The sequence below is a fragment of the Ovis canadensis genome, chromosome 4 (assembly GCF_042477335.2).
Source record: "Ovis canadensis isolate MfBH-ARS-UI-01 breed Bighorn chromosome 4, ARS-UI_OviCan_v2, whole genome shotgun sequence".
NCBI lineage: Eukaryota > Metazoa > Chordata > Mammalia > Artiodactyla > Bovidae > Ovis > Ovis canadensis.
The window spans coordinates 40,967,202-40,988,456 of NC_091248.1; the positions used below are offsets into that span (position 1 = coordinate 40,967,202).

The 21,255-nt window shown below is 36.2% G+C and overlaps 1 protein-coding gene across 4 annotated transcripts in view; it reads right to left on the reverse strand.

Annotated features, from left to right (window-relative positions):
- The window catches only part of SNX13 (sorting nexin 13), a 148,460-nt gene that overhangs the window by 49,030 nt on the left and 78,175 nt on the right, over nucleotides 1-21,255 (reverse strand). For all 4 annotated transcript variants that reach the window (XM_069587605.1, XM_069587607.1, XM_069587604.1 and 1 more), the window contains 5 exons: nucleotides 15,627-15,710; nucleotides 10,723-10,861; nucleotides 10,249-10,337; nucleotides 4,616-4,715; nucleotides 3,539-3,732 (listed from right to left, as the gene is read on the reverse strand). In XM_069587605.1, the coding sequence (XP_069443706.1) occupies nucleotides 3,539-3,732; nucleotides 4,616-4,715; nucleotides 10,249-10,337; nucleotides 10,723-10,861; nucleotides 15,627-15,710 (606 nt within the window). The remainder of the gene's footprint in view (nucleotides 1-3,538; nucleotides 3,733-4,615; nucleotides 4,716-10,248; nucleotides 10,338-10,722; nucleotides 10,862-15,626; nucleotides 15,711-21,255) is intronic.

Here is a 21,255-nt window from a genome sequence, read left to right on the forward strand (position 1 = left end):
TTATCACATTTATTTCTCTTACCACTGCAATGTCATGACATCAAGTGAAATATCCTTGCAACAAAATCATTTAGGCAAAGAATAATGGGATTTTACTCACTAAAAACAGCAGGTGTTTAGACCTACAAGGATTTGTTTCCAGCTTTCCCCAAAAAGTGTCCATCAACTTTGTATCTCCAGGTTTGGTAGACCAGCTGTTTGTCAATCAGGTTCTCTGCATATATGAATTTATCATACAGGTTGCCCATGTCTAAATGCCCATTTTTTAAGTACTTCAAAGCATAAAGGATGTCATAAGTTAACAACCTCTCCTTTTCAAGGAAAATGGTTCTAAAACACATAGATCATTTAAACGTGTGAGAATAAAGGGGCATTTCAAAGAAATTATAGTTTTATTAAAGAGAGTGAGGAAACTGTGTTTAAGCTGGCTGTTCCTTTCTGGTGATATCTGAGTTCTCAATAGCTTTATTTTCAAAAAATGAGTTATTTTCTTCATTGTATGAGTTCTTGCTATAGCCTACATGTACTCAGTTCTGTACATTTATTTCAAGGTTAATTTTAGTCCCTTCAAAAATCATTCAATAGTTTTAGAGAAAAATAATATAAATTTGTTTACTGTAATTCTTTTCACCACACACATTCTTGATGTATTTTCAAATGAAAGATGGATATTATTCTTGTCCCATGCTAAAAAAATATGATTACTGCCAACAATGGCATCTTTTCTACTGCTGGCAACAATGACAGCCATCTGGAAGGCAAATGTCTAAAGTTATCTCTCCTGATGTTTTTGTAATGTCAAAATCTCATGAAGCTGAAGCAGTAGTATTATTTAGAACATATAGGTACAGGAAAACTGTATGGGAAAGTCAGTGAATAATTAGAGAAAACTGGCTTCATCAGAAAGCAAGAAAGTAAGGACAGACAAAGGCACATAGGGATCTTTTAAAATACAGATAAGTAACTCAGTCATATCCAACCAACCCTTTGTGACCCACTGACTATACAGTCCATGGAATTCTCCAGGTAATCTTTCCAACCCAGGGATTGAACCCAGGTGTCCAGCACTGCAGGTGGATTCTTTACCAGCTGAGCCACAAGGGAAGCCCTTTAAAATACAATGGACGTTCTACTTCTAAAGCTGAATTGAGTATATAAAGGCATTTGCTGTACTATTATTCTTAAAACTGTGTACTCTTTTAAATACAATATATTTCATAAGGCAAAAATGTAAGCAAGTGCACAAATGAGTGGTTTCCAAATAATATATATACTTAAAATTAAAATATAATTCTGTGCTAATAAGTATGAATTAAAAGGTATTATAGCATAGTCATTAAAAATACTGGAGTGTGACTCTTGAGGATTATTGTCCATATTCATGAGGGACTCAGTCTGTAGTTTTCTAAATGATGTCTTTGTCTTTGATAAGAGAATAACACTAAATTCATAAAATGAATTGTAAAGTATTTCTTTTTTCTCTATTTTCTGGAAGAGTTTATGAAATACTGGTATTATTTCCTCTTGAAATATATGATAGAATTCACTAGTAAAACCATTTAGGCGTGGGCTTTTCTTTGAAAGATGATTTTTAATTATTAATTAAATTCATTTACTGTATTTTCTATTTCTTCTTGAGTCAGTCTGACAATTAGTGTATTCCCAGAAATCTGTCCATTTCATCTAAATTGTCTAATCTGTTGTCATAGTTGTTTGTAATACTTCTTTACGGGGCGTCCCAGGTGGCTCAGTGGTGAATCCACCTATCAATACAGGGTCTGATACCTGGGTTGGGAAGATCCCCTGGAGAAGGAAATCACAACTCATTCCAGTATTCTTGCCTGGGAAATCCCATGGACAGAGGAGCCTGGCAGGCTATAGTCTATGGGGTTGTAAAAGAGTTGGATACGACTTAGTGACTAAGCAACAATGGTATTTCCTTGTAGTCCCTTTAATTTCTATAGTCAGTGGTGATGCTTTCTCCTTCATTCATGATTCTGGTGATCTGTATCTTTTTTTACTGGCCAACTGAGCTAAAGTTTTCTAAATTTCATTGTTCATTTTACAACCTTTGATTGTACTACTGATTTTTCACTATTGTCTTTCTGTTTTCTATTTCACTGATTTCCATTTTGATCTTTACTACTTCCTTCCTTCTGTTTGCTTAGATTTGTCATGCTTTTCTTTTTCTAGATTTTTAAGATGAAAATGTATATTGCTGATGTGACATCCTTCTTTCTAATCAGGCATTTAAAGCTACACATTTGCCTTTACACATTTCTTTAACTGCATCCCATAAATTTTGATGTATTGTTTTTTTCATTTTCATTCAATTGAAAATATTTTCTAATTTCCTTCTGACATTTTTGATACAGACACTATTTAGAAATTTGTTGCTTAATTTTCAAATATTTATAAATTTCCTCAAATCCCTTGTTTTTGATTTCTAATTAATTCTACTATGAGAAACGGACATACTCATATATAATTTTAATGCCTCTAAAATGAGAGTTGTTTTATGGCCTAACTTATGATCTATCCTGGAGAAGAAAATGGCAACCCATTCCAGTATTCTTACCTGGAGAAATCTGTGGACAGAGGAGCCTGGTGGGCTGCCATCTATGGGGTCACACAGTGGGACACGACTGAAGCAACTTAGCATGCATGCATGCGCTGGAAAAGGAAATGGCAACCCACTCCAGTATTCTCGCCTAGAGAATCCCAGAGACAGAGGAGCCTGGTGGGCTGCCATCCATTGGGTCACACAGAGTCAGACACGACTGAGCAGCATGCAGCAGCAGCAGCATGATCTATCCTGGAGAATGCTCTATATGTATGCTTGAAAATAACACTGTTGTTAGGAGAAGTATTCTACAGATGCATTTGGTCTAATTGGTCTAAAGTATTGTTCAATTCTTGCACATCCTTGGTCGTTTTCTATCGAACTGTTATATCAGTTTCTGAGAGGGGGTACTGAAGTCTCCAACTATTACTATTGAATTGCCCATTTCTCCCTCAATTCTGTCAGTTTGTTCTTCATGTATGTGTGGGCTTTGTTGTCTTATCATCCTGATCAACTGACCTATTATAAAATGTTCCTTGTTTATCTAGTAACTTTTTTGTCTTAAAATCTATTATCTAATATTAGTATGGCCACTCCAGCTCTGTTTTAGTTACTGTTTTCAAGGTTTACCTCTTACTTCCTATTATTTAAAGTCGTGTGACCCTGAATCTTAACTCTGTTATTTAGCATCTACATGACCCTGGACAGGTTAATTCAATTTTCTAATTCAATCAATTTCTTCACCTATAAAATGAGAATAATATACAAAACACTATGTTCAGGATAAAACAAGGCAATGTAAGACAGCTGTGCATAGCAGCATGAACAATGGATGTTTACAAGTACTACAAATCATTATTATCTTCTTTGGCAGTACCACTATTAATTTTAATTATTAATAATCTACCATTATTAATGACACTGTCAAAGAAGAAAACAAAAAGTATCCTCAAATAAATTAAAGTATATCCTCACCTTTTCTGATAAATACTGTTCATAAATTCCAACAGCAGCTGCTCTTAAAAGACCTTTGGTTTGGTTGGTTTGATGTTTTCCATCTTTCTGACGACTTGATAAAACTTCTAGCTGCTGTTGGGCTGTAACCCGGTATCCTTCCACTGTCATCCAAAAGAAGAGATGTGCCTGACCTCCAGTTTGCTGCATGTAGTCTACCAAACAAAATTCATAACAACAGGGATATTAAAGTCACAGATTTTTGAGTGCACACAGCTGTAAGACAAGTTAAGAAAGAAAATATTTGAAAGTTTCAAATACTTAAAACTTTGCATTTTGAACATGTTTAGAAAATGCTGGAGGTTAAAAAAAAAGTCATATCATAAACTGGTTAAGCTGAAGAGACCAATTATGCAGAAAATAGAAATGGAAGTGCATTTTAAAAAACATCTGATTTTTCATGAAAACACCTCTTGGGAATAAAGCTGCCAGGGAAGGCTTCATCAGAAATAAACTACTCCACCAACATTCAGCTTCCATTCTCAATAAAAATTAACTATAATATTACTATTATATCGCATATATTAAAAATAAGGATTGGGCTCTTCAATAAGCCATGCATTTCTTTTTGTTCATGAATATGAAGACTCAGGGAATTTTGCTGGAAACATCCCCTAGATAAAAGCAATTCTGTAACATGAATAAAATCAATTAACATTTATATATAAAATGGTATAAAAATAAGACCCTTTCCCCATTAATGCACAAAAATGATACAAGCAGGTTATATATACCATGCTTTCCTGATAAAGTCTCTTTTTCAAATAATTAAAATTCATAGTAGAATCTCTTGGGGTTTATTTAAAAGCAGATTAGCAAATGCAAATTGGAACTGCAATAAACATTTATTTCCTTAAAACCAAACAAATCTCTATCCCTATGGTTTCTAAAATAAAAATGGGGGATGTTTCAGAAAATGAGGAGTGGAAGAGAGATATATATGGCATGCCTAATATCAAGTATTTAAAATTTAACAATATATACAATTATAAAAAAAACTTGAGGGTTGTATTATTTTTATAAAATGGATTTACCTACCCATAAAAAACTGTAGTGCAACATTGTCTACAAGAATGCTGTCCAGGGGGACTGTGCAAAGTTTCCCAAAGTTTGCTGCCAGTTTCACAGTATTTATCTCCTACAAATAAAAGTTTTTGCAGATTAACATCTCATCTATTCACTCACTATGTTAAAGATCTTTCAGTCAGTTCAGTTCAGTCGCTCAGCTGTGTCCGACTCTCTGCGACCCCATGAATCACAGCATGCCAGGCCTCCCTGTCCATCACCAACTCCCAGGGTTCACTTAAACTCATGTCCATCGAGTCGGTGATGCCGTCCAGCCATCTCATCCTCTGTCATCCCCTTCTCCTCCTGCCCCCAATCCCTCCCAGCATCAGAGTCTTTTCCAATGAGTCAACTCTTCACATCAGGTGGCCAAAGTACTGGAGTTTCAGCTTTAGGATCATTTCTTCCAAATAACACCCAGGACTGATCTCCTTTAGGATGGACTGTTTGGATCTCCTTGCAGTCCAAGGGACTCTCAAGAGTCTTCTCCAACACCACAGTTCAAAAGCATCAATTCTTCGGCGCTCAACTTTCTTCACAGTCAATTAAGTTAAAATGGAATAAAGTTTCTTCTTCTTGTACAGGTGGGTTACCAATAAAAAGTATCAGCTCACTGAATTTCCTAGAGTTATTTTAAGAGCTGCTTACTAAATATACATTAGAAGCACAATACGCACTCATTTCTTCTAATAAAAAATAAACCTAAATGTACTTTCATGTATTCCCTATTTTTACCCATTCCAAACAAAAATGAACATGATAGGGACTAAAGGGGCTATTATGTTGAAGGATAAACAAATCCCAATATTTTCAAGGAGAAGTTGAAGTCTACCTACTAGAAAAAAATGAAATATTCCTAACTAGTAGATTTGCTAATTGGGTAAAAATTCTATAATCTTTGTAGAAAATGTGTTTCTTTTCAGTCTACTTAAATGGTAAATTACATAAACTTCAAAGCAAGGAAACTACCCATATACAGAGAAAAAAGTTTCTAACAGGTTCAAAGTTTAGAGAATCTACACGTCCAGCACTGCGCTAGGTGCATTACACACATTACTTCATTAAATCTCCACAGCAATCCTATTGGATAAGCATCACCAATCCCACTCAACAGATAAGAGGTTGATGGTCAGAAATGCTGCCTATGATTGCAAAGCTGGTTAAAATGAGTCAGCGTCCTCAAAATCTGATGCTCTTTCCACAAAAACCAACAATGTTTCTAGAAATGATTTCCACCAGCTTTTCTGCATTCCCAAATCCACACTCATAAACCTCTATTTTCAAAAAAAAAATGCACAGGTTTTCTGAAAGTTAGACACGGCTGCCTTATTTAGGGGCAGATACTAAATTAGGAAAAGCAAGATGATTTGAAAAGAGGAGAAAAAACTTCTCTTGTAATTAGTATCTCCTCTTCATATAAGTACGTAAGAACAACAACAGATTACTGATTTGAAATTACTGGGGTAAAGCAATCTACTGCAAACTGCACTCCTTTCACATACTAGCAAGGTAATGCACAAAATCCTTCAAGCTGGACTTCAACAGTATGTGAAGCAAGAACTTCCAGATGTACAAGCTGGATTTAGAAAAGGCAGAGGAACCAGATCAAATGGCCAACATCTGCTGGATCATCGAAAAAGCAAGAGAATTCCAGAAAAACATCTGCTTTACCGACTATGCCAAAGCCTCTGACTGTGTGGATCACAACAAACTGGAAAGTTCTTCAAGAGATGGGAATACCAGACCACCTACCTGCCTCTTGAAAAAACCTGTATGTAGTAAAGAAGTAACAGTGAGAATCAGTCATGGGACAACAGATTGGTTCAAAATTGGGAAAGGAGTTATTTCAAGGCTGTACACTGTCACCTTGCTTATTTACTGCTACTGCTGCTAAGTCACTGCAGCCCACCAGGCTCCCCCGTCCCCGGGATTCTCTAGGCAAGAACACTGGAGCGTGTTGCCATTTCCTTCTCCAATGCATGAAAGTGAAAAGTGAAAGAGAAGTCACTCTGTCATGTCCGACCCTCAGCGACCCCATGGACTGCAGCCTTCCAGGCTCCTCCATCCATGGGATTTTCCAGGCAAGAGTACTGGAGTGGGGTGCCATTGCCTTCTCCTTGCTTATTTAACTTATATGCAGATGACATCATGTGAAATGCTAGGCTGGATTTCCTGGAGAAATATCAGTAATCTCAGACATGCAGATGCCATCACCCTAATGGCAGAAAGTGAAGAGGAACTAAAGAGCCTCTTGATGAAGGTGAAAGACGAGAGTGAAAAAACTGGCTAAGATCATGACATCTGGTCCCATCACTTCATGGCAAGTAGAAGGGAGAACAATGGAAACTGACAGACTATTTTCTTGGGCTCCAAAATCACTGTGGAAGGTAACTGCAGCACTGAAATTAAAAGAATTTAATTTTTTTTTAAAGAAAAGCTATGACAAACCTAGACAGCCTATTAAAAAGCAGAGACATCACCTTGTCCACAAAGGTCCACATAGTCAAAGCTATGGTTTTTCCAGTAGTGAAAGTTGGACTATATAGAAGACTGAGCGCCAAAGAACTGATGCTTTCAAACTGTGGTGCTGGAGAAGACTCCTGAGAGTCCCTTGGACTGCAAGGAGATCAAACCAGTCCATCCTAAATATTCATTAGAAAGACTGTTCTTGAAGCTGAAGGTCCAATATTTTGGCCATCTGATGGGAAGAGTCAACTCACTGGAAAAAACCATGATGCTGGGAAACATGGAAGGCAGAAGAAGGGGACAACAGAGGATGAGATGGCTGGATGGAATCACTGACTTGATGGACGTGGGTTTGAGTGAACTCCAGGAGATGGTGAAGGACAGGGAAACCTGGTGTGTTGCAGTCCATGAGGTCACAGAGCTGGACACGACTGAGCGACTGAACAACAAAGCAATCTAGTACCAGCACATGATTCCCCCTATATAAGTCTTCCTTCCTCAGATTTGATCACTTCTTGGTTCTATCCAGCAGCATCTCTATAGATATGGGATGGAGAACAGTATTCACTATCACTTTATTTGTAATAAAAAGAATAAAGCATCTCAAAGACTTTAAGATAAGCAGTATGGTTAAAAAAAACTCTATCTCTGAAGATTCTGAATTTTCATCCAAAGTAATACATGCTATGACTTGAGCTATTAAAAAAGGTAAAGCTTCATATTCAAAATAGAGTTGACAAGCTTCCAAACAAAGTTTCTAAATTTTAAAAGGAATTCAGTATCAAAAAGTATTTAGGCAAACAGACTTAAATAATGATGCTTAAGGATCACCAGGGGCTTCCCTGGTGGCTCAGCAGTAAGGAATCTGCCTGCCAGTGCAAGAGACCTAAGAGAGGAGGGTTCAATCCCTGGGTGGGGAAGATCCCCTGGAGGAGGGCATGGAAAACTACTCCAGTATTCTTGCCTTGAGAATCCCATGGACAGAGGAACCCAACAGGCTACGGTCCACAGGCTCGCAAAGAGTCGAACACGGCTGAAGCTATTTAGCCCGCAGTACACAAGCATCACTAACTCTTAAGATCTAGGTAGGGTAACTAGATAAAGAAACAACAATCACAAGTTAAACCATATTATTCTTCTATTCTGAATTTACATGTGTATATAAATTCATTTTAAAATATAGTTAACTGAACAAAGACAGACATACATACACCTGCACACACATTTATGACAAATATAGGCCTCAAATAATGTGTAAGTTATAATCAAACTAGCAAACTAAACTCAAAATTTAAAAATAAGGCTTCTATTCCTTAAGGAATGTAAGTATACTGCAAAATTACAAGACCAAAGAGTCACAAATCAATTTCCAATAGAAAACCAGCATAAAAAAGGTGACTACACTAAAAACTAAAGGTAGTAAAAAATTTGTTTCAAAGCCCCAGATCTCTGCTCTCTTACAATGAAACTCACCCAAACAGCTACCTATAATGACTGTTTCTAATTCATTTCTTCCCATTTTCTCCTAACTGACTCCCATCAGGGTTTTTCTCCACTATTCTACCAAAATGCTCTCATGGATCACCAACAACACCCCTGTGGCAAATCCAACAGTCAATTCTAAATCTTCATCTTACTCAATTTATTAGTAGTTTGTGATACACCTGTGATACACTTTTTTTTTTTTTTTTAGCATTTTCTATACTTTAGTTCTAGGATATCACACTCCTTTCCTTCAAACTCAACAGTCATTTACAGTTTGTTTGGCTAGATCTTTGACTTTGTCTTAAACACTAGTAACTGAAGGGCCTCAGGACAAAGTCTTTGGTATCTTCTTTCTTAAACTCATTCTTTTAAGTAATCTCATCCAATCTCTCAACTTTAAACAAGTAGCTTATAATCCTGAGGATTCTCAAAGTTTGTTTCATTCACGAAATTTCCCTTGCACTTGAATTTACCAATTAGAATGTCTACTTTAACATCAAACAGGGATCTCAAGATAAAACATTCAAAACTTGATTCTCTCTTCCAAATTTCCTCCTCTCTCAGTTTTATTCATTTCAGTGAATAACAACACTATTCACTCAGGTGCTCAGTCCAAAAAACTCTGGAATCATCCTTGAGTTCTTTTTTTTCTCTCAACCCATATTTAATACATTAGCAAATATTGTCTCTAATTAACTTCTCACATGAACCCACCAGACATCTCTTACTAAACAAAAACAAGAGTCATGTAAACAATCTGTTAGTTTCCATTCTTGTCTCCACCACTCCACCACAATCTACTCATCACAAAGAGCCCAAATAATCATTTTACCTCATAAGTCAGATTATGTCACTTGCCAGGGCGAATCTCCAATGGATTTCTATCACAGTCAGACTTAAAAAAATCTTACTATGGAAGGCAAAACCATGTATGATCTAACCTCTAAGGTTCCTGGCTAATCTCATTCCTCCTACAAATCCTATCATACATTCCCTACCAGTCACAATGACCTCCTCTAACTCACCAGGCACTTTCCTATTCCAGGGACTTCACATTTGCTCTCACCTTTGCATGAAAGATTAAAAAACAAAAAAATTCACAGGATTCTCTCATATTATTCAGATCTCTCTGTGCTCAAATGTTACCAGATCTCTCAGCATCTATCTAAACCACTTTGACATTCTCTACCACCCTACTTTGCTACTTATTTTCTTTCACATTTTAGGTCTTTTTTCTTTTTTTACATTTTATTTTTTCACATTTCACTTACTTTTACATTTTTTACATAATATATCAATTTACGTATTGGTTTATTTTCTCATTCTGCAACTAAAATGTAAGCTTCATGAGAGAGATTTCCATCTGTTAGATCCATCTAAAATGGTGTCCAATGTACAAAATTCAGTAAATGTTGAATTCTGAATAAATGAGTAGATAAATACATAAAGAAAAAAAATTTACTTTTCATGTAATATTTTAATCTCATTAGCTTATTTTAATAAATACACTACATTGTATAATATAATTTTTTTCTAAATTTTTAGTTCTGTAAAATGCCACACTGGTTAATACTCAACCTTTTGTCATTTGCTGGATATTTTAATGAAGAGAAATTATCTATAGGTAAACATTAATTCAAGAATATTTTACTCACTTTGCCTGACTGCAACCGTTGTATTCTTGAGTCACATACTTTCTTCACAAATAATAAGCTATTTATTTGATTTTTGATGGTGTTGATATCTAAAAATAAACAAATTGATTATGGGGTAAAGTGGCAGTGTTACTTGTGAAATACTTTAAACATACACTTACTGTAATTTAACATAATAACCAATGAATACAGCAATTATTTAAAAAATAAATAACGAAATTTTATAGTTAAATTATTTAATTAAAATTAAACTATGCAAATTATCTTTAGTGATAACTGCAATAATAAGAGTCTCACATTCAGAAAACTATTATGCTTTATTCTCAGAACATATTAGCATAATAAAAGTCAGATTCAGTTAAGGTGAAAACCATTAATAACATAAAATGACATTTAGGTAAATTCAAGTTTTGTTTGAATATACAGTAATTGTTAAAGAAGTAAAACATTCTTATTCTTAAATAAATTACTTACCATCACCAGCTGTATCTAGAGATCGAAGATACTGTAATTCTTCTGCTGCTTTATCTCTGACTGCTTCGAGCTCTCCAATATTGTCACTCAATTTAATAATGTTCATAAAGGCCTCATAGTTGCAATTAGAATCACGGATCTGAAAATAAAGTTTAAAATACAGATGGGAGGGAGACTCACTTAAATGAAAACAGAATCTTGAGTACCTACCGTGGGCCAGGCACAAGTGTCCTCAAACAAAATGAAAATCTCTCTACTCATGGTACTTAAATTCTCCTGGGTCACAGACTATTAACAAAGTAACAAAGATATATAGCACACTGCGAAGTAAAGAGCACACTCAGAATGTCTGAGGCCAGCAAGGAAGCCATCCATGGTGACTAGAGCTAAACCAAAGAAATGCAGATGAGTGCTAATGGAAAAGCAAACATGATAGGGTTTAGTAAATGGCTTGGCTTTCACTGTGAATGGAATGAAAAGTTACTGGAGAATTTTAAACATTAAGAGTGGCATTCTCTGACATAAATTTAACAGAATCACTGTAATAACATGAAAACTGTTATTTCACCCTTCTTCTCCAGCCACTTGCTATTTAAGATTAAGAATGGAGTAGAACATTAAGTTGGGTTTAACCAGAATGTGGTTTCACCAAGCAAATAATAAACTGAGAGAGAGAAGAAAGGTAGTTGAGAATGTTGTAAGGATCTAATGACTATGACTGTCAATAAATTTAAGCCAAATAAAACAGTAAAGGGAACTATGAAAAGATAGCCAACTTGGTTGTCCATTCTAAACAGGAGTCCAAGTACTGGTGATTGCCAATGTTCAGAACTGTGGGGAAAAGCATGGGGGGCAATAAGCACCTGAAAAAATGTTCAGAATCATTAATCATCAAGGATGTGCAAAATAACCATAACAAAATGAAAATGCCAAATATCTATCAGAATGTGGAGAGACCAAATTTGGTCTTCACGTTCTCAAACAGTTCAAGTAGAAGTACAAAATTATAACACAACTTCAGATAACTACTTGGCGATGTCTCTCACTTTGTGTAAATTTTACTTCAATAATAAAAGAAGTAAGTTATTAAAGACCTGATTTTTCTAAGAATACATTAAGAAACAAGTAAACAGCTGTTCACTAATCTGCTCTAGTAGGAGATAACAATATAAACCAATTAAGTAAACTATTCCATAGTCAGAGAGAAGAGTTTACAATTAACTAGTTTGTCCCCAAAATATATAAAATATATATTTTGAGAAAAATAATGCAAATTGGCCAGTACTATCTTTAGAAATGACTTAAAAACTTAAAACTTCTGTTAGGTAATATGAACATTTTACTTGGACAATATATGTTACTACTACACTGCTCTAAACTTTTCCTTTCAAATAAACTATACAATTAGGTATCATTAACAGGAAATTTACCTGGCAGAAAGAATAAGAACTGAGCCAATTTTATAATACCTATGTGCAAAGGGTTTTCCACATAAATAATGTCAAGAGAATAAACCAGACAACAAAGCAAGCTAAAGATTCTTTATTGATATATTTTCCTCTTTTAAATATATTTTTTGATATTTTACAGCAAAGCACAATAGTGATCAATCACTGTTTAAAAAGACCCCAACCATGATACATAATAATAGTACCAGCCCAACTATCCAGGGAACAAGTAAAAATCTGGTGGCTTGAATTCTGTTCTGAGTATGTGCCAAGTCCCTCAAAAATGTTTTTACCATGTAACTAATTATACATTTAATATAAGCTCAGCAAAATAAAAATTGAAAAGAAAAATAGAAATAAAAATAATTCCTAATCCCATGAGTATGAGATAACCATAATATTCTAGTAAGCTTGCATCCTGTTCTATACTATAGGTAAGATTATACAGTACTGTAAACTGATTTTTTAAGGTTAGTATATGATATTCATTTTTGTGTTACAAAAAAAATCTTTTTAAAGATATTTACTTTTACTTTACTACTTAAACGTTTTAAAATTTTACCTTTATCCTACTTCTTAAAAAATCACTTATGACATAACCAGTACTTGTAGTAAAGTGAAATAAACAAAAGAGAAAGCTTAAAATTTTCAGGATCCTACCTCTCTACAACAGAGGATGAGATGGTTGGGTGGCATCACCAACTCAATGCACATGAGTTTGGGCAAGCTCTGCAAGTTGGTAATGGACAGGGAAGCCTGGTGTGCTGCAGTCCATGGGGTCACAAAGAGTCAGACAGGACTCAGCAACTGAACTGACTGACCTCTCTATTAACATTTCAGTCAGTGTACAACTTATCAGAATCAGAGTCATTCATAAATATATAATTACTTATATATTTATTTTTAAAGGAATAGATATCTATACATACATCATTTTTAGTTGTCCTTTTCACATAAAAAATAAATACATCTTTTCATATTCATAAACACATACTACCATCAGAGTATAAACACTATTTATTGCATCAATATTCCTAAACTATTCCTCTATTTCGTTGTTCAGTTGCTCAGTCCTGTCCGACTCTGCAACCTCATGGACTGTAGCACACAACAGGCTTTCCTGTCTGTCACCATTTCCCAGAGCTTGCTCAAACTCATGTCCACTGAGTTGGTGACGCCATCCAACCATCTCATCCTCTGTCACCCCCTTATCCTCCCGGCCCTCAATCTTTCCCAGCATCAGGGTCTTTTCCAGTGAGTCAACTCTTCACAGGTAGCCAAAGTATGGGAGCTTCAGCTTCAGCATCAGTCCTTCTAATGAATATTCAGGACTGATTTCCTTTAGGATTAACTGGTTGGATCTCCTTGCTGTCCAGGGGACTCTCAAAGAGTCTTCTCCAACACCACAGTTCAAAAGCGTCAATTATTTGGCTCTCAGCTTTCTTTACAGTCCAATTAGCACATCTGTACATGACTACTGGAAAAGTCAGCTTTGACTAGACAGACTTTTGTTAGCAAATCGATATTTCTCCTTTTTAATATGCTGTCTAGGTCGGTCACAGCTTTTCTTCCAAAGAGCAAGTGTCTTTTAGTGTCATGGCTGCAGTCACCGTCCACAGTGATTTTGGAGCCCAAGAAAATAAAGTCTCTCACTGTTTCTATTGTTTCCCCATCTATCTGCTGTGAAGTGATGGGACTGGATGCCATGATCTTAGTTTTTTGGATGTTGAGTTTCAAGTCAGCTTTTTCACTCTCCTCTTCCACTTTCATCAAAACACTCTTCAGTTCCTCTTCACTTTCTGCCATAAGGGTGGTGTCATCTGCATATCTGAGGTTACTGATATTTCTTCAGGCAATCTAGATTCCAGCCTGAGCTGCATCCAGCTCAGCATTTTGCATGATGTACTTTGCATGTGCATTAAATAAGCAAGGTGAAAATGTATAGCCTTGATATACTCCTTTCCCAATTTTGAAACAGTCTGTTGTTCCATGATCGGTTCTAACTGTTGCTTCTTGATCTTCATACAGGTTTCTCAGGAGGCAGGTAAGGTGGTCTGGTATTCCCAACTCTTGAAGAATTTTCCACAGTTTGTTGCGATCCACAGTCAGAGGCTTTAGCGTAGTCAACGAAGCAGTAGATTTTTTTTTCTAGAATTTCCTTGCTTTTTCTATGATCTAACGGAAGTTGGCAATTTGATCTCTGGTTCCTCTGCCTTTTCTAAATCCTCCTCGTACATCTGGAGGTTCTCAGTTCATGTACTGTTGAAGCCTGGCCTGAAGGATTTTGAGCATTACCTTGCTAGTACGTGAAATGAGTGCAATTGTGCCTTTATGCTGAACACTTATATTGCGTTCACTTTTTTTTAGTATTATTAGCAAGACTGCCATTAGTAGTCTTAAACTGAATCGTTATAATCTCGTTTATTAGCACTTTAGGATAAATTTTAGGAGCAGAATTCCTAACCAAAGGGTTTTTTTCTTTCAGTTATGGGGATATGCAAATTTTTAAAGTTCTAGGTACAGCCTAGCAGGACTCTAAATAAGCTGACAAAGGAAATGAGAAATTAAGTTCTATGAACTCCATGAAAGACTCTAGGAACACAAGGCTAGGAAGACAATGTCTGTCTACAGGGGACCCGTAATCTGATGGGAGAGACAAACACTGTAATAGCGACAACAATGAAGAATGGCAAGTCTGGAAATGGATATGGTCATATACAAAGAACCATCAAATACTTCCTTTCTAGAAAAGCTAGATTGAGTAAAAGAAGACAATGTGGGAGAGAAATTTCAGATTCACAAAAAGGAATCAAAGACTTAGGTAACCACCAAAGTAATTCCCAGCAACAGCCCATTTACACACACTTCCTCAACCATTAATTTACTGAGGCAAAGCATATATAATCAGAAAAATAATTAGAACTAGCAAACTTTATAACCACTAACCCTTTGATACATCTGATGAATGAGAAAACTATGAGTTATCTAACTTATTGACATACTAAGCAACTTACAGAAACGTATCTAGAACTTAGATCTTCTTCTCAATCTAAGGTTCTTTCCTCCATATTTTCCTCTACTATTTAGCATAACATTTAAATTGCATGGTACTTAAGTAGTTCAGATTAATTTGAAATCAAACAGCAGTTTTAAGAAGTACTTATCATCTATACACACAGATAAGAAAACATCCTTTTTTAAATTTAAATAAGTAGAAACAGCAGGAACACTGTGAGGAAGATTATCTTATCAACCTACTTCCTTAAGGGAAATCTGGCTAGTACATTCACCACATAAGCAAACAGAAATACTGAAAATATAAAAGATTACCTTGAGATATATTTTTACTTAATTTATTTAATAAATTATTGCTTAATCATCCTGACCTCCAAATCATATTTATACCTTTTAAAAAACTGTTTTAAAAACAAGAGCTGCATTTTAGAAAGTACATACCATCCATATGATATATTGATTAATATAATCAGGATCACTGAGTTGATTTATTAATGGAAGAAGAACTCCACGTGCAAGGATTTCCTGGACAAAAATTTTAAAACACAAAAACAAATTTAATCTCATACACTTCGCAAATCAATAGCACAGTGTAAATGTCCTAATTCAATGCTGTTACTGAAAAACGGTAAGGTATGGATAAAAGTAAACTTGGTAAATGACATGACTTACAAAAGGATGAGCTAGCATACATCAGTTGAATAAGATGAAGCCATCTATATCAACTTAGATACATGGCCACAATAGTAAGTACAGTTGAGTGAAAAAAAGCTAAAGTATAACTCTAAAAAGTTAGCATTTATATCCATTTATAAAAGGCAAAACATGGCACTATATGTATTTATGGACTCCTACATCTATATTAAAGGTATAAAAACAAAAAAAGAAAAGATAACATCAGAACAGTGACTGCCTTCAAGGGAGTCAAGGGAGGGCTAGGCAACTACAGTAAAATGCTAACACTGCTTAAATCTGGTTTGTTGGTGCAGAAATGTCTACTGTATTAACTCTCTATACCTGTCTGTTTGAAATTTATCTAATACAAGATAATAAAAATAAAATAACATTTATGGTAACACTATTACTTAATATTCTTTGACTATACCTTCTCATTCTCTGCAACTGTTTACACTTTTACCAAGATTCTGGCTCTCCTCCTAGGATTGCCTACAGAATTAATTTTCCAATTAAATAAACCCTGATTGTTCTAACGAACACTATTCACTTATATGTTTAAAATACACTCATGCTTTGTATTTACGGCATTCATCACATACCCCTCTTTAAGTAATTCTGTGTCTTCCACTTAATACACTACAGTTCTTTCAGAACTTTTTGTATGTGAGTGGAGATTAGTTAAAAGAGGTAAAAGACTTACCTCTCTTCAAAAACACTCTTATCTTCTCAAGGTCACGGTCTTAAATATAGCACGACTTTGATAAACATTAAACAATGCAAATCAAGAAACTAAGTGGCTCAGACGGTAAAGCCTCTGCCTACAATGTGGGGGAAACCGGGGTTCAATCCCTGGGTTAGGAAGATATCCTAGAGAAGGAAATGGCAACACACTCCAGTATTGTTGCCTGGAGAATCCCATGGACAGAGGAGCCTGGCGGGCTACAGTCCATGGGGTCACAAAGAGTAGGAAATGACTGAGCGACTTCACTTTCACTTTCAAACTTAGACAACAGTCTACCTGTTTAATCTTCAGTCCTCTATGCTTGTGATATCTAGATTTATGAAATAGCATTTCTTATGAATAGTAGAAAGGCTAAATAGCCAAGCCAAGCCAAGTTTAACAGGATGTTTCACTTTTCTAAGTAAAGGACCAATTTATTTATTCCTTTCCAGATTTCTAATTTATCTGTGCCATTTTCTGGTGTAAGTTCACAGAAGGGGGCCTTCACTTTGTTTTCCTTTAGAGAAATATTTTGTATAAATTCTACTTCTATAAGTTTTACAAGTCTTTGACAACTTTCATCCCATGGTCAATTAATATTTCTAAAAGGCACTAGTGGAGGCTCCACTAACTTTTCAAAATGTGTTTTAAGACATCTTCCAGTCTCAAATTAGAAAATTGCTTATTCTGGATCAGGTTTAATCTCTAACTTTTAAAAAATTATATTTATCTAATTTCTTCCCTCAAATTATGTATCTGACCACACACACTCAAATTTTTAAATGTATTCTGTAATGATAAAATTCACAAACAAAAAAGTGCTTTATTGAAAGTTTATTTTCAAAGTGAGTAAAAAACATATGGGTAACCTTTTTGAATAACTTTACTGCTTCATATTAGTTAAGGCAAACAATCCTTATGTCTCTGAAAACTACTCTGATCTCCTAATTCACCTCATGACAGAGTCTGGTTAGTCATGTGTATGTGTGTGTCTGTGTGTTTAGTTGCTCAGTCATGTATGACTCTGCAACCTCATGGACTATATAGCCCACCAGGCTCCTCTGTCCATGGCATTCACCAGGCAAGAATACTGGAGTGGGTAGCCATGTCCTTCTCCAGGGTATCTTCCCGATCCAGGGATTGAAACTGGTCTCCTGCATTGCAGGCAGATTCTTTATCATCTGAACCACCAGGGAAGCCCTTGGTTAGTCATATGACTCAACAATTTCTACACAGTTTTAGTGAGAGCAAAATATTGCAAATATTATAAAATATGTGGCAATTTTCATATAATTTTCATATACTTTAACACAAGCATAAGCTGTCAAATATGAAGATTTAAAAGTTACAGAGTCACTGAGGCCATGAATCTTTAAATAAATAAAACATGGTAATGGGAGAAAGCAGAGGCAATTAAATAGCAATAACAGTCAAATGCTGTGATTTGTACAACTCATACAAAGGATTCATATAAAGGAAAGAACTAAGAACTCTCTAATCTGTTATTTAATCTGAACAAACTGTCTTTTGGAAAAGCCTACATTTAATTATCAACAAAAGAAAATGATAAAGAACTATCAAGTTAATAGAAAAACAAACTGACCACAGAGCTCTACAATTACATTCACTCAATTAGACTCAAGCAAAAAGAAATATTGGCCTAAAAGAGCAATCTATAGCAAAACATATTTGCTCTTTCTTTAAACAACCCTACTTATTTTAAACATATTTTAAACCCATGTAACAATACAGATCGTCATTCCTGTCTCCTAAAAGTCAGTTTAATCTTTAAAGAGTAGCAGTAGCATGTGCCCCATAGCCAGCAAGAAGGTCAATTAGGTTTCCTCTCAGATCACGAACTCCTTACCATCAAATTCAGACTTAAATTGAAGAAAGTAGGGAAAACCAATAGACCATTCAGCTATGACCTAAATCAAATCCCTTACGATTATACAGTAGAAGTGACAAAAAGATTCGAGGGATTAGATCTGATAGAGTGTCTGAAGAAATATAGATGGAGATTCAAGACATTGTATAGGAGACAGGGATCAAGACTATCCCCAAGAAAAAGAAATGTAAAAAAGCAAAATGGCTGTCTGAAGAGGCCTACAAATAGCTGTGAAAAGAAGAGAAGTGAAAAGCAAAGGAGAAAAGGAAAGACATACCCATTTGAATGCAGAGTTCGAAAGAATAGCAAGGAGAGATAAGAAAGCCTTCCTCAGTGATCAGTGTAACGATATAGAGGAAAACAGAATGGGAAAGACTAGAGTTCTCTTCATGGAGAAGGCAATGGCACCCCACTCCAGTACTCTTGCTGGGAAAATCACATGGATGGAGGAGCCTGGTAGGCTGTGGTCCATGGGGTCCCGGAGAGTCGGACATGACTGAGCAACTTCCCTTTCACTTTTCACTTTCCTGCGTTAGAAAAGGAAATGGCAACCCACTCTAGTGTTCTTGCCTGGAGAATCCCAGGGGCGGGGGAGCCTGGTGGGCTGACGTCTACAAGGTCGCACAGAGTTGGACACAACTGAAGTGACTTAGCAGTAGCAGCAGCAGAGTTCTCTTCAAGAAAACTAGAGATATCAAGGGAACATTTCATGCAAAGATGGGCACAATAGAGGACAGGAATGGTATGGACCTAACAGAAGCAGAAGATATTAAGAAGAGGTGGCAAGAATACACAGAAGAACTATGCAAAAAAGATCTTCACGACCCAGATAATCAGAATGGTGTGATCACTCACCTAGAGTTAACATCTTGGAATGTGAACTCAAGTGGGCATTAGGAAGCATCACTACAAACAAAGCTAGTGGAGGTGATGGAATTCCAGTTGAGCTATTTCAAATCCTAAAAGATGATGCTGTGAAAGTGCTACACTCAATATGCCAGCAAATTTGGAAAACTCAGCAGTGGCCACAGGACTGGAAAAGGTCAGTTTTCATTCCAATCCCAAAGAAAGGCAATGACAAAGAATGCTCAAATTAATGTACAATTGCACTCATCTTACATGCTAGTCAAGTAATGCTTAAAATTCTCCAAGCCAGGCTTCAACAGTACGTGAACCGTGAACCTCCAGATGTTCAGGCTGGATTTAGAAAAGGCAGAGGAACCAGAGATCAAATTGCCAACATCCGTTGGATCATGGAAAAAGCAAGAGAGTCAATAAAGAAAAACATCTATTTCTGCTTTATTGACTATGCCAAAGCCTTTGACTGTGTGGATCATGTCAAACTGTCAAAAATTCTTAAAGATGGGAATACCAGACCATCTGACCTGCCTCTTGAGAAACCTGTATGCAGGTCAGGAAGCAACAGTTAGAACTGGACATGAAACAACAGACTGGTTCCAAATCAGGAAAGGAGCACATCAAGGCTGTATACTGTCACCCTGCTTATTTAACTTATATGCAGAGTACATCATGAGAAACGCTGGGCTGGAAGAGGCACAAGCTGGAATCAAGACTGCCGGGAGAAATATCAATAACCTCAGATATGCAGATGACACCACCCTTATGGCAGAAAGTGAAGGAGAACTAAAGAGCCTCTTGATGAAAGTGAAAGAGAGTGAAAAAGTTGGCTTAAAACTCAATAGTCAGAAAACTAAGGTCATGGCATCTGGTCCCATCACTTCATGGCAAAAAGACAGGGAAACAGTAGAAACAGTGTCAGACTTTATTTTTGGGGGCTCCAAAATCACTGCAGATGGTGACTGCAGCCATGAAATTAAAAGACACTTATTCCTTGAAAGAAAAGTTATGACCAACATAGACAGCATAGTAAAAAGCAGAGACATTACTTTGCCAACAAAGGTCCATCTAGTCAAAACTATGGTTTTTCCAGTAGTCATGTATGGATGTGAGAGTTGGACTGTGAAGAAAGCTGAGCGCCAAAGAATTGATGCTTTTGAACTGTGGTGTTGGAGAAGACTCCTGAGAGTCCCTTGGACTGCAAGGAGATCCAACCAGTCCATGCTAAAGGAAATCAGTCCTGAATATTCATTGGAAGGATTGATGCTGAAGCTGAAACTCCAATCTTTTGGCCACCTCATGCGAAGAACTGACTCATTAGAAAAGACCATGATGTTGGAAAAGACTGAAAGAGAAGGAGAAGGGGACAACAGAGGATAAGATGGCTGGATGACATCACCGACTCAATGGACATGAGTCTGAGTAAACCCCAGTAGTTGGTGATGGACAGGGAGACCTGGTGTGCTGCAGTCCATCGGGTCGCAAAGAGTCGCACAAGACTGAACAACTGAACTCAACTGAACTATGCATTAAAACTGATTATCTGATTGGTATATGCTCTGTGGCAGGCACTGTGAAAATCAGTAAGTACACAGTGATACAGAACACAGAAATGAAGAAATGGCCCCTGTCCTCTAGGGCTTGGGATTCCATTAGGGGAAAGAGGCATCAAGCAAGTTAACCCAACAATCAAACTTTCATGTTAAAATATGGTAAATGTCAAGAAGGAATACAGTACCTACCTATACTAATAGGGAATTATGAAGGGGCTTTTAGAGAAGGAGGTATTTCTGAGGAAGTGAGATGTGAGGGACAAATGTAATTTAGCCAGGAGAATAAGGCAAATCATTCTAAGCAGATGAAAAAAAGAGTATGAGATAATCCTATAGTGGAGAGAAATGGCACTTTGGAAAAGCCTGTGTGGT